This window comes from Plectropomus leopardus, chromosome 1 (genome assembly GCF_008729295.1).
Source record: "Plectropomus leopardus isolate mb chromosome 1, YSFRI_Pleo_2.0, whole genome shotgun sequence".
Lineage (NCBI taxonomy): Eukaryota > Metazoa > Chordata > Actinopteri > Perciformes > Serranidae > Plectropomus > Plectropomus leopardus.
Window position 1 is genome coordinate 8,665,419 of NC_056463.1, and position 12,358 is coordinate 8,677,776.

The 12,358-nt window shown below is 39.3% G+C and overlaps 1 protein-coding gene across 2 annotated transcripts in view; it reads right to left on the reverse strand.

Moving 5' to 3' along the window:
• Positions 1 to 1,495: 1,495 nt before the first annotated feature.
• itga11a (integrin, alpha 11a) overlaps positions 1,496 to 12,358 on the reverse strand; it is a 68,803-nt gene continuing 57,940 nt past the window's right edge. The window contains exons 22-30 of one of the 2 annotated variants that reach the window (XM_042491529.1): positions 8,333 to 8,409; positions 7,947 to 8,030; positions 7,590 to 7,680; positions 7,307 to 7,420; positions 6,602 to 6,685; positions 6,410 to 6,520; positions 6,136 to 6,231; positions 4,187 to 4,300; positions 1,496 to 2,779 (exon numbers count right to left, since the gene is read on the reverse strand). In XM_042491529.1, coding sequence (XP_042347463.1) covers positions 2,702 to 2,779; positions 4,187 to 4,300; positions 6,136 to 6,231; positions 6,410 to 6,520; positions 6,602 to 6,685; positions 7,307 to 7,420; positions 7,590 to 7,680; positions 7,947 to 8,030; positions 8,333 to 8,409 — 849 coding nt within the window. In that variant the 3' untranslated portion in view covers positions 1,496 to 2,701. Of the gene's footprint in view, positions 2,780 to 4,186; positions 4,301 to 6,135; positions 6,260 to 6,409; positions 6,521 to 6,601; positions 6,686 to 7,306; positions 7,421 to 7,589; positions 7,681 to 7,946; positions 8,031 to 8,332; positions 8,410 to 12,358 lie in introns of those variants that run through there. The other variant, XM_042491539.1, reaches the window with a different exon arrangement.

Consider the following 12,358-nt stretch of genomic DNA (forward strand, 5'->3'; position numbering starts at 1 on the left):
CATTTGTGAAAATAATGGCATTTCCAAGAATCCACAGCATGTGAAAGAAACAACCAATCAGAGGCGAGTATTCTCTGACGCAGCTGTCAGTCGTGTACTGCGGTCTGTTAAACTAGACAAAAGTCAAGATTGTGTTTCTGCATTGCCTCCTCCTCACCTCAGATGTTTACACCTGGTATTTACCAGCGTGTTCGGTGATCTGAACACAAGTGGACAGCTGAGACACGTCATCGTTCACACGTGTCTGTCACAGGTGTCCAGCTCAGCACTTATATTCAGATTACTTTACCTCACTTGTGTTAAAAGGTCAAAGGGTCCCGCATGTTATTTTGTCCACACTGTGTCTCGCTGCTTATGCAAAAGCTAGATGGTCACGTTAGAGGTTGTGGTGGTACAGCTGGAGATACCGCTGTCAGCTGAATTCAACATGTTTCCTTTCACAGAGCACTGGACAGTCACACAACGCTGTATTCAACTGGTGTTAAAATGATTCATTGATGACGTAATCCTTATCCGAACACGTCAGGACACTTTTGCTTTTACTCTACAAAAGATATGAGGTCAAACGCAGCACAGACTGCCTCAATAATTAGTTTGAGTGATTGGATCAAAATGCACTTAACATTTGCATGTTTCACATGAACCATATCAACGTTTTTTTTTAAGTGATGTAATACATGACCTGACTTTTGTCATTTCAGCTAGGCGAGAAGCATGCAAACCTGCAGACTAATCAAAAACAACAACACTGGCTATTTTTAGCAGCATATTTGGCTGTTTCCAGCAGCGTTTGCTGCACTGAACCTGGCCATTTATTACTGACAGATTAAGCGTTTGAGTCACCACACCTGGCTGTTTCTTACCCAGCCTGGGTGTTTTTTGCGTTACATTGTGGCGTGCCCCAGTGGAGTTTGAGCCATCAATCCTAATTGTTTTTCACAGATATATCTCGCTGCTACCCAGCAGCATTAGAGCCTGTGAACCTGGGTGTTTTTCACAACCCATTTCTGCTTTCCTGTTGCTTTTGTGCCACTAAATGTGTTTTTTTAAAGCTAAAACGTGTTTTCCTAAGTATAACCACGTGATTTTTGTGCCTTCACCTAACTTTCCCCTCACCACTAAATATAAAGTTTCAACATATCCGCTAGAAAACAATGTAGAAATGTAACATAACCACGGTTTGCAAACAGCTAGTATACAAACATTACTTATGGCGACTGGACTGGTGTCTTGGTGGTTGTTAAACTTGTTTTTAGGTCTGTCCACCTGTGATCAGATCACCCAAGACACTTTTTAATACCAGGTACAAACAGAGCCGAAATTAATTACTTCAACCAGAAATATAATGAAATAATATTTCCTTCTGCAGCTTTAATGATCTTACAGAGAATCTGTAATGATACCTTTAATCTTTCTCCCTCCATAACTGTAGTTGCTCTCTCTCTCTTTGATTCACTGACATGATTTAAATAAACAGTGTTTCTTCAGGGCTCCTTTCTGCAGCTGAATCTCCTCAAGCGTTCATTAAAAAGACATTCATAGACATACAATGTTTTATTTGTAGGCATATTACAGCTATTCTCATCAAAACAGGACAAACTGACATTCGTTGGTAACACCAGGACGGTGCCGACATACTGTAAGCAATGTGCATTTACTGGACTAACCTTTATGGCATCTGATTGTCATTTAGCTACAGTTCTTTGTGAAAATGACTTTGTTGAAATCTATGTTGCCTGCAGTATTTTATGCACATCCTTTTGCTCTGATGCAGTGCACATTAAAGGCATGCAACGTCTCGTAACAGGTTCAGTAACAAAAAGCCTTGTTGCTTAAGTTACAAAGTAATGCCATAAACCACGTGGAAAATACTGAAAAGAATATTTGAAAGGGTATAAAAAGGTACTTGACTATTTACAAAATTCAAGTTAATTTTGTACAAAGTAAAAGTGCATCAAATGTTTAATGTTTTCCAGGAAGGAAATATTTAAAGAAAAGGAGTGGATGCAGGTTTAGAAGATTCTTCTCTGTAGAAAAAAAATCAAGAAACGTCTCTGTAAGTTAAACATGAATCTTCTTTATACTCTGGAGACTTTTTAGTTCGGTTCTGTTTCTTTATAAATTATTACGCATGTGAGCTGTTGCAGATAAAAAAATCTTTTAAACATCGAATTCAATATACAGTATAGTAACTTTACATTTGCGGTAGCTTTTGGGTGGAAAGTCACCCTTGAGGTTTTTCATGTATTTCAAAATTTACCATAAGAGTTAAATAAATACACATCAGGAAGAGATAAAAGAATGATTGGCTAACGCTTGCCTCAAGGGCAAATTGTGGCCTGAAATTCTTGGGACAGATCGATCAAAGCTCGCTCTGTTCCTCTTTACAAACGGCCGGAAAAAGCACCGGCCTGAAGGCCAGAAAACGTACGACACAGAGGGCGGCGAATACATAGACAAAGAAGGCCCTAATGTCGCAACAGTGCAGGAATGCTAAGTGAGTGTGACAGTGCTGACTCTTGGGGGTCAGGGGTCGTGGCGTGGGACAAATCCAGTGCACTGAACAAGCCTTGCTTCAGCGGTCATGCGGAGCTGTCGATGCGGTGCCACTGTGGTGTTGGGGAGCAGGGGGGAGGTGGGTTGGTCCCTGAGTGTCGGGTCCCCTGTGGAAAAGGCGTCTGCTGGGGGCCCTCAGCCTGCGTTACCGCTCTTCTGCCACTTTCCCGTTTGCCCCCTGCTCGTCCTCGTCTCTCCGCTTCTGCCTCTGGAAGAAGCCGAGCTGAGAGGAGTGACACGCGAGGAGAAATTAGACACGAGGCACAAACTGGTAATTTAAGATTTGTCGACCAATATTGGTTTTTCAGGGCCGATATCGGTACAGATTCTTAGTAGCTAATGAGACCAATAACCGATATTCAAAGTCAAGTGAAAATTTAAATTGGCCAGACAGACAGACAGGTAGGTAGATAGATAGATAGATATTAGGTACATTTATAATTGCCCTTAGTTATATTAATGGTTTTTATATACTGAAACTCTGTGTTAGCCTGTTTGTTATTAATACCACTGCCAGATGTGGCTTGTCTCTCTGATTACAGGGTCATGTTTTGTTGATAACCAGAAGGTGGCAGCAGAACTCCACATTGACATACTAAATATAGTTTAGGTCTATGGTTCCCAACCTTTTTCCTGAGGGGACCCCTTTTCTACTATTGAGTAATCTGAGGACTCCAGACTGAAACACATATTTATGGATATTTCATATAATATTCAATGCATAACACTAACAGTATAGAACAACTGATACACTGTACAATTAAACCAAATAGTGAACACAATAACTGCAGTAAATAAAACAATGATTTGGATGACTTTTGAGAAGATTAATTCCTGTGAATATTAGTACAGACCCCGGGAGGTGAAATGGATGTTTTTGTTTTTTGTTTGGAAAAAAAAATAAAAGCCTTTTAGTGACACATACTCGTGATTTATTCATATTTCGCAATTACTAATACAACAATACAATACATGAAATGAACCTTTTCACCCTCAGATTGACTTGATTTCATTCATAGTGATCATATTTGACAGATTGTAGCCAACTCAGTTTCAGTAAGTCAGTGTGCGTTTAAAAAAACAAAACATCCATGTCACCTCCCGAGCTCCGTACATAAGAGGAGTATTTCTTTTATTTTTTAGGAACTTTTACACAATTCTGTATTATAAAATTATACATAGCTACTTAATGAGCTTCTTTTCTGACAGATTCAGTGTTTTCTTCTTTCTGACCGCGAGAGTACGGCTTCTGCCCCGATCTTCACTGTGCCCTTACTCTGTGGGATTTTTAAAAAAGTTTCTTAAACAGTAAAAACTAAAAAAATAATTTCGTTTTCTTTAAAAAAAATGGCTCAGACACTGAGATACAGACCTACTGTATATATGTGTGTATATATATATATATATATATATATATATTTTATATTTTTTTTTTCTTATACTGTTTAAAATCAAAAAAGGGTCACTACCTCAGGGTTTTGAGTGTAAATAGGGCCTATAAAGACTTGAGATAACTTCAGCAGCAGGACTCACCTGATCTATGGCAGTAAACAAAGATACACAGCAAGTCTTAATGTAATTACCTCCAATAATTCAATTTATTTTTTCCTAATAAATGCACGTGACTTACCTTCCATAGAGCGAGACTGAGCAGGGCTAACAATAAGAGTCCTCCCAGCGTGCTTCCAATGATAATCCAGTTTGGGATTCTGTAATCTCCCTCCTTCCTGATCTCCAATATTATCTGTGAAGGAGACCGTATTTGAATCATTAGATCAAAATCCTGTTTCTTTTGAGATGCACACTGAATTCTGTCAGCAAAATAGTGTTATAATGTGGAGTTTATTTGTTCATATTGTACTAAAATATACATATTATATACTTATTGTATCTGTTGATAGAATATTTTCTGTAATGCAACACTGGCAGTGTTATTTCCATTATCATATTTCTTTTCCACCACAATAAACAAAGTGATGGAAAAGAAATATGGTAATGGAAATGACTGTTGTGGAAATGACAATTTGTCACATTGAAAAGAAAAATCTCATGATGTTTGCGTGCTGTGTGTCTGTCTGTATATATAATATCTATTTAGCCTTGGCATTAAAAATACAAACTACAACATATAAAATGTTGCTTTGCTTATTTCTACTTTCAAAGGAAATCTGAGCTGTTTGGAAATGACAATAAAGATAATCCCGATTTATTGAAAAAATTATCTTAATTTCTTGTTATTTCAATGCACTTCATGAACTAACTGTCCTTCAGCTTTACGCTCTCCTGTCACTAGACTATCGCTATGGTCACCGAGTATACAAACTCTTCAAAAGGTCCCTTAATTTACATTTTGTACAGTGTGGTGTGAATGACAGTAAGTCAAAGGCACAGTCGTTCTTTTAAAAGAGATAAAATACGAACATATCTAACAAAACACGCTATATTCCATTTATATGAGTATTTCTGTGTCATTTGCATTAGAAGTTAAAAAATCTGGCTCGGGGATAAAGAAAATATAGAAAAAAATAGATCAAAGGCCATTTTCTATAAAACAGAAATAACGACAGATCATTTTATTTTTGTATGCTGCTTTTGATGTCAATAGCAACAAAAAACAGTGTTCGTTTTTTCTTGTTTCTGACAGGGATACTAAAATAACAATAGTTAAAGAATCTCCCACATGCAGTAATCTATACAATCATAAATTGAATACCCTGGTGTAAACGTATGATAGTCTGTAATGACAACAGAAAATAAAGTTAAGGCAGCTGTGATTTTTACAGGCAGTAATAATGCACTCTACCCTGAGATAATGATGATTACATTGGATCATAAATCCAGACATCTGTTATTGTGCTGGAGTTATATTCAGCACATGGTCACTCACAGAGATATTTACAAAGATTATAGACTTTTTTTGTATCTCTAAGAGACATATGTATAATATTACATGCCTGTTTAGCGAAAATAAGTCTGAAACAGGGCTATAAATGTTCTTTCTTAACATATATATTTAAAGGAAGACTTTAAATACACAGATCAGAACCAGATTTACCACAAAATCCTTTCTGCCTTTAAACTCTAATAATACATTTACGTCAGCTGAAAGAAATCAGGATGCATTGGCTCATAAAAACATGATAAAGAGAAACCGTATGACTATTTGAACTGGCCAATAGATGGCAGCAGAGATTAGTGTATGAGTCCAGACTTAAACATGTAGTGCCGCTGGTCCTTTCGGTCCCTGAGCACCACACAGCACGTGTGCTCCAATACCAACCTTCACTGTGGGACTCTACTCTGCCTCAGTGCTCAGCTGCAGCAGACCCCGCTGATATCTTTGTAACTGCAGCAAAATATGCTCTAGTTTATTGTTACATGTGTTATACTATTTTAATACTTTCAGTCCATTCAGAGAAGTTTTTGAGGCTGATCTCCTCAAGCACAAAACACAAATGGAAAAAGACAAAAATCAGAGAAAGGCTAAATCTGATCAAATTATGATGCTGTTCTGAGATCAGATTTGAGGCAGGTCAAACCCAGGACAGAAGCAGTTTACATCATGAGTTGTTGACTCACATGTCTGACAGGCCTCTCTTCATGTAAAAACATGGGGCTGGAGGAGGGGAGCTCCACTGATGCACTGGTTCCCAGTTCCAGGATTTTAAACTTCAGCTGGCGAGGAAATCAAAACACGCTGCCACTTTTCACAAACACATCACACAGCTGAAAGACTACAAAGCTGTCATCGCTGCAGAATAACAGCACGATAAATTGAGCACTTGCATGCATGTGTGTTATTATAAAGCTGGGGATTTCCAGCTTTATGCATGTTTTGGGGTTTTTTACTTACTGCGTGTAAGGTATCTATTCTCAGTGCTCCTGTGATTCTAACTGTGATTTCTCTGTAGGAGGCCACGTTGACGGTGCATTGGATTGGCAGAGTTAGAGTGTTGGATCGGTTCTGTGAGAGGAAACCAGACATGAGCCTCAAAGTGATGAAAAGTTGGAGATAAAATTATTTGGGAATGAATTTGTATTTTACCAAGCGGGAGAGGCGTGTCAGATCCTCAGGTGCCGCCCTGCTCTCTGCCACATGCTGAGGTGGTAAACAGCGCGTACCATCTCTCTGAGGAGACATGAGAGTAAAAATACCTGTTAGTATGTAACAACCACATAACTGAAGAGACAGACTAAAACAATGTTCTGATAAACTGAGGTTTATTAGCATTATATCACAACCAAGAATGAACATCCCTCATCTCATATCTCTAACGACAACGATCTATACAGATCTCTATAATGTCTCTATGAGAAGTACAGAGCTGAGGTCAGGGCCCAGCATAGCATAAAGACTGGAGCCTGAAAAAAATCACCCAGCCATTCACATACAGATGAGCGCATTTCTGTACTATAAACCGTTCATTGAATTTGTGCCGAGTTCAATCTATGTTTGCACCAGCTCTTTAAATTGCAAACCACTGCACCACATGCACTGCAGATAATGGTAGGTGCTGAAACATAATCTAAAGGCCCTACCTAATCAAGCTGGTCAGCTGTTGGTCAATGTCAGGCCGTCTGTGAGCTTCTGTTTCCGTTTCACACATTTTTGGCACAAGTTTGCCTTTGTTGCCTTTTTTTGGCCTATACAGGCTCAGTAATAAACCCAGTAATAATTCAACTGTTTATTTTGAAGGTATAATGTGCCGTGATTCTTTCAAACAGACTAACTTTGAGTCTCAATTCTCACCTGGTCAATATAGAAGTCGGATATCTGAAGGAGTTGGTTCCCATTTTTCGTCATTTCTGGAATCTCAATGTTCAGCTGCAGATCTCTAACTGGAAAGTAGCCGAGATTCTGGATCTGAGAGACAACAGGGAGAAATTGTGTAAATTATCTTCAACCTCTGCACCACGTACGACGCTCCAAAGTATACGTGGGCATAGCTAGTGGATGGATGGATGGATACATTTCTTCGTGTTTTTCCTGTACAGTAAATTAAAGTAATGCTGACGATGCTTTTGTCTCTCACCTGGAAAGTGAAGTTGAAAGGAGGACCGATAACTCCGGGCTCCTCCAGCGACAGCTCTGATTTGATGTCGTACCGCGTCGGATTTGAATCCCTTTAAAAATACAAAACAATCATGAACAAGTAATGCGTGAGAAAGCACTTATCTTTACTTTATCTTGGCTTTAAAGAATTCAGAAGAATGATAACAAAGTCCCAATTTCAGCCGCCAGCTGTTTTCCCACAATGATATCATTCATCGTTTTCCAGATGCCATTGAGTCACTCTGCTCGAATTACTCCTAAAATCACCTCAAGAACTTCATTTGCATTTGTATTTATGGGGTGCATGCTTTGGTAAGACATTCAGACACTGACAAACCTCGTGAAGAGAAGGTCTGCCTCGTATTTCAGTGAGTAATAGATATCATTGAAATTGTCAGTTGTGCTCGTTTCCTCGCCATCGCTGTGGAGAGAACGGGACAAAAATATTCAAAGAACGTGAGCGATGATGTTACAGCAGGACACACCAGTTGAAATATTTATCCTTGTGGCGCAGTTGCAGCTTTTTATCTTATCTTGAGCTTGCCACGAGATCTGCACAGTGGGAGTAATGCTCTGTTGTTATTTTTGGATGTCTTAGTTGACTGTAAGCATCACTAAGGATACAAAGATCAGCTAAGGACAGACTTCTCTCATGCAAACAGGAAATGTCTTTAGATGTGAGTAACTAAAAAATACAGATAAGATAAAAGTTGATGTTCACACCTTCTGGCCTCCAGAAGAACTCTGATGTGTTCAAGGAAGACAGTGCGACTGAACTCAAACTCCAGGCGAAATGATACCTACACAGAGGAGAAAATAAAGTTTAGACGAATAAAGTCTTTTTTTCTATTCTATTCTATTTCTATCTTTATATGCTACTGTATGTATGCTCCCCAACAGAAAAGGCCCTGCATTATGGATTAAGTAAAGCCTGCAATAACCTGCTGTAAGTCCCGTGCTTTGACCCAAGGCGCATAGTTGGTGCTTCTTTAAGAGAGCCAGGGAATTTCCCCTGAGTTGAGGACAATGCATTAAATACAAATCAACATGGCTGCGCGCACACACAGACACACACACATGCAAAACTACCAGCGAGAGTCAGATTGAAAGCAAAATACAAGACCAGAGGCAGAAAAGAGAAGACTGGAGACAGACGAAAAACAGAAGAGACAAGTGTGTACGAAAATGGAAATCATAAGAGGATATCCAAACATAAAACAGAGGAAGAACCCAAGTCAGGAGAGGAGAGGAGAGGAGAGGAGGTGAGGAGGGGAGAGGAGAGGAGAGGAGGTGAGGAGGTGAGGAGAGGAGAGGAGAGGAGAGGAGGGCAGAGGAGATAATTGATTGGCAGCAGAGAGCAGACGAGTTGAACATTGTTTACAGTCCTTGATGCCGTAATGAAATCCTGACGGACTCCGTCTGACCAAAGAGGAATGCATAATAAGGTTTGGTGTAGCTTCCCTCCTCCATATAGACTGACTCATCGTTGACAGACCACAGATAGAGAACATACATACAAACACGATGACCTATTTTCAGTAGTGGAACTAAGAACATTTGCACAAGCACTGTACTTCAGTGAGGTTTTGAGGTATTTCAGTTGGGTATTTCCATTTTCTGCTGTTTTATAGTTATACTTCACTACATATATTTGACAGCTAGTGCTACCGGTTACTTTCCAGTTGAAGACTTTACATTCAAAAAGTTTTGAAAAGGAGACAGCTCATCTCAAAAATCAATGGATTTTCTCCTCTACACTGTACCACTATTTATTAATCTAAATTGTTTCAATGTGAGTTGCAGAGTGTTGGAGATATCAGCCGTAGCGATATCTGCCTTCTCTCTGATATAACTGAACTAGATGGCACTCGCCTTGTGGTGCTCCAAGCGTCAAAAAAATATATATTTGAAAAACTCAACAGCATTGTCTCTTTCCAGAACTCATGAAATCCACAGATTTTGCTATGAGAAGTTTCATGTAGGAACTATTTTTCTTTTTTCAGAACTGCACACCACAACTGCATCATCACATTAACGCAGCTCAGCCGTGAAGGACACCATTTATTCAAAGAAATTAAAGTTTCAGCGTACACCAGGATGCTCAGGTTGACACTTATTTATCTATAGTACACATTAAAGACAAATGTCAACGTTTAACAATGTTGGTGGCCAGCTGACTGCTCACAGTGAGGTCTGTGGATTATCTTGAGTAGCCTTTCAAATGTAGTTATTGGTGCACTGAGCACAACAAGCCGAGTGCCTTTTAATTCCATTATACTGGCGAGAAGGCAGACATCTCTACAGCTGATATCTCCAAAACTACTATTAATAAATAGCAGGTACAGCAATACAGGTAAGTGGAAAAATATGCATTTCTGTCCCGATATTTCACCTCTAACTGCGAAGACAATTTCATGTTAATAATTTTTAAAGGCTAATGGGAAGAACATGTACTACTGATACTTAAATCATATTTGGTTGAACTTTTACTTCAGTAGGAATATGAATGGAATATTCTTTCTTGTCATGGAGTATTTTTTACACTGTTGTATTGTTACTTTTACTTAGCTAAAGGCTATTCATACTTCTTCCACCACTGCCTCTTTTCACAATCTTATTAGTGGAAAACAACCCCTTGTTTTTGTCTTTGTTATGAATGTCCTGGAAAGGAATAGTTCATGTTTTAGTCTGTTTTCAAAATAATTGGACGAATCTATGTTGATGGTAATTTAGGGGAAAGTCGGATAAAAACACAAAACACGCACATAAGAATGCACAGACACACACATGCATGCAAGCGGTAGGGGTTTGGAAGACATGACTGTCCGTGGCTAGAGGACGTTTGTGTGCCAGCATAGTTGAACATGGAAACTCAGACGGAGCATGAAGCTCTCCTTCCTCCTCTGGGGTTGATGTAGTCCACCCGCATCCCTGAGCCACATCCACTGTCAATCATCAAACAATTAATTTGCAATATCTACTGTTCCCTGTCTCTGCGTACGCCCACGAGAAACAAAAACACATGCGTCGCCACCAGGGTATGATCTCTAGACCTCACTTTGCTGCAGCAGTGGTGAAGTTTACATGCTAGTTTTACACAGGTCAGAAGCAACCGGAAAAGTCAAAACAGGAGTGATAACTGGCTGTTTTAAAATCTTGCCCCGAGTTTCCTAGTTTTCTTCAGCTAAGCCGCGGTTTCAGGCGGGCTTGGCAGCAGCACTGGTGCACAATCAGCCTTGTTTAACTGTGTGCCACATTTTTAAAAGGCTCCCGACCAGAGCAGATCAGCCTTTGTGGCTCTGGATGCTGTTCAGGCAGAATGAGTGGGTATGAATCACTCAGTGAGATTTTAAAGGGTGACCTCTTGGTTAAGTTGTTGGGGAGCGTTACAGAGAAATGCAGTGATATTTTCGTTGCCCCGGAGATGGACTATTGTTTGCGATAATGACGTGGCTAGGACATTTCATGAACTCTTTCAATCACCTTCATTACTTCATTCCTTCAGTATTTATCATAAGACTTTGAGAGACTTTTGTTCATACATCAATGAGAAAGACGGCTTACATATAATCTGCTCACTGTTTAATAGCTTTTAATTTCACCATGCGACGTACCATCAGTGTCATCCCTATCGGACTTAATTCAAACATCACCCTCTTAAAAATAAAACTTGATGCCGTGCTGTAAAATTCACTGGAGTCTCGTAAATATCATTGACATTACAAGCCTGTGGAAAGGTTCGGATACAGCAAAACTGAACGTGAGAATCAGGAACAGATGAGAGAAAAGAAAACTCTCAGTATCTTTCACTCAGTCTCACCTGGTGCTCCGGGCTGAAGCGGAGAGAAAATGTTCCTAATGGCCAAAGGAGAACGCTCTTCACCTGTGTTTACCCCGTTGCTAAGATGCATCTTGATAATAATGTAACAACAACCAAATGGGACGCTGATTTAAGTTTTTATAGTCTATAGAGGAAGAAGGTATTGCATGGCTGATTTTTATCGCTGAACACTTGCTTTAACCCTTTGAAATCTGAGAAAATTAGCTTGACGTCTTTTAAAAAACATGAGAAGGCGGCAATGAGTAACAAAAATTTGCCTAAATATAGCAAGAAATAAGTTGAAAAGTGACAAGAAAATTACCTGAAAATAGGCAAAAAAAAGTAAAAAATAAAAAAAAATAAAATATATATATATATTACAAAGACCTTAAGACAGTTCTTTAAATAAGGAGTTTTCTGGACATTTTTTCCCTATTATCCCCACGGCTAATTTTCAAGTCATTTTCTTGTCACCTTTTACTAATTTTTGCCAAGTTGCTTGTTGTCTTTTCCTCATGTTTTCAAAAGATATCAAACCAATTTTCTCAGGTTCCAGAGGTTTAATTGCTTGTGAAAGGCATCTGAATGCAGCACATTAAGACTGATGTTGGTCTCAACTCTAATAACCTTTAAAAAAAATGATTTTAAGTCAGTATGAGCAACACACATTTGTTATGGCTGATGTCCCAGAACATTCTCCGCACCGTAGGTTTTCAGTTACACTTATGCGTTATAGCGCCAGTGACATTTCTTACAGGAATGTTAGATGAAAAATGTCGAGGTTCATTCTTGACCTTGGGAAAACATTAAATATGAGCTCAGAGGGGGCGACACGGTGGTGCAGTGGTTAGCACTGGCACCTCAGGGTTCTGGGTTTGAACCCACTGACCAGCTCGGCTTCTCTGCGGAGTTTGTGTGTTCTCACCATG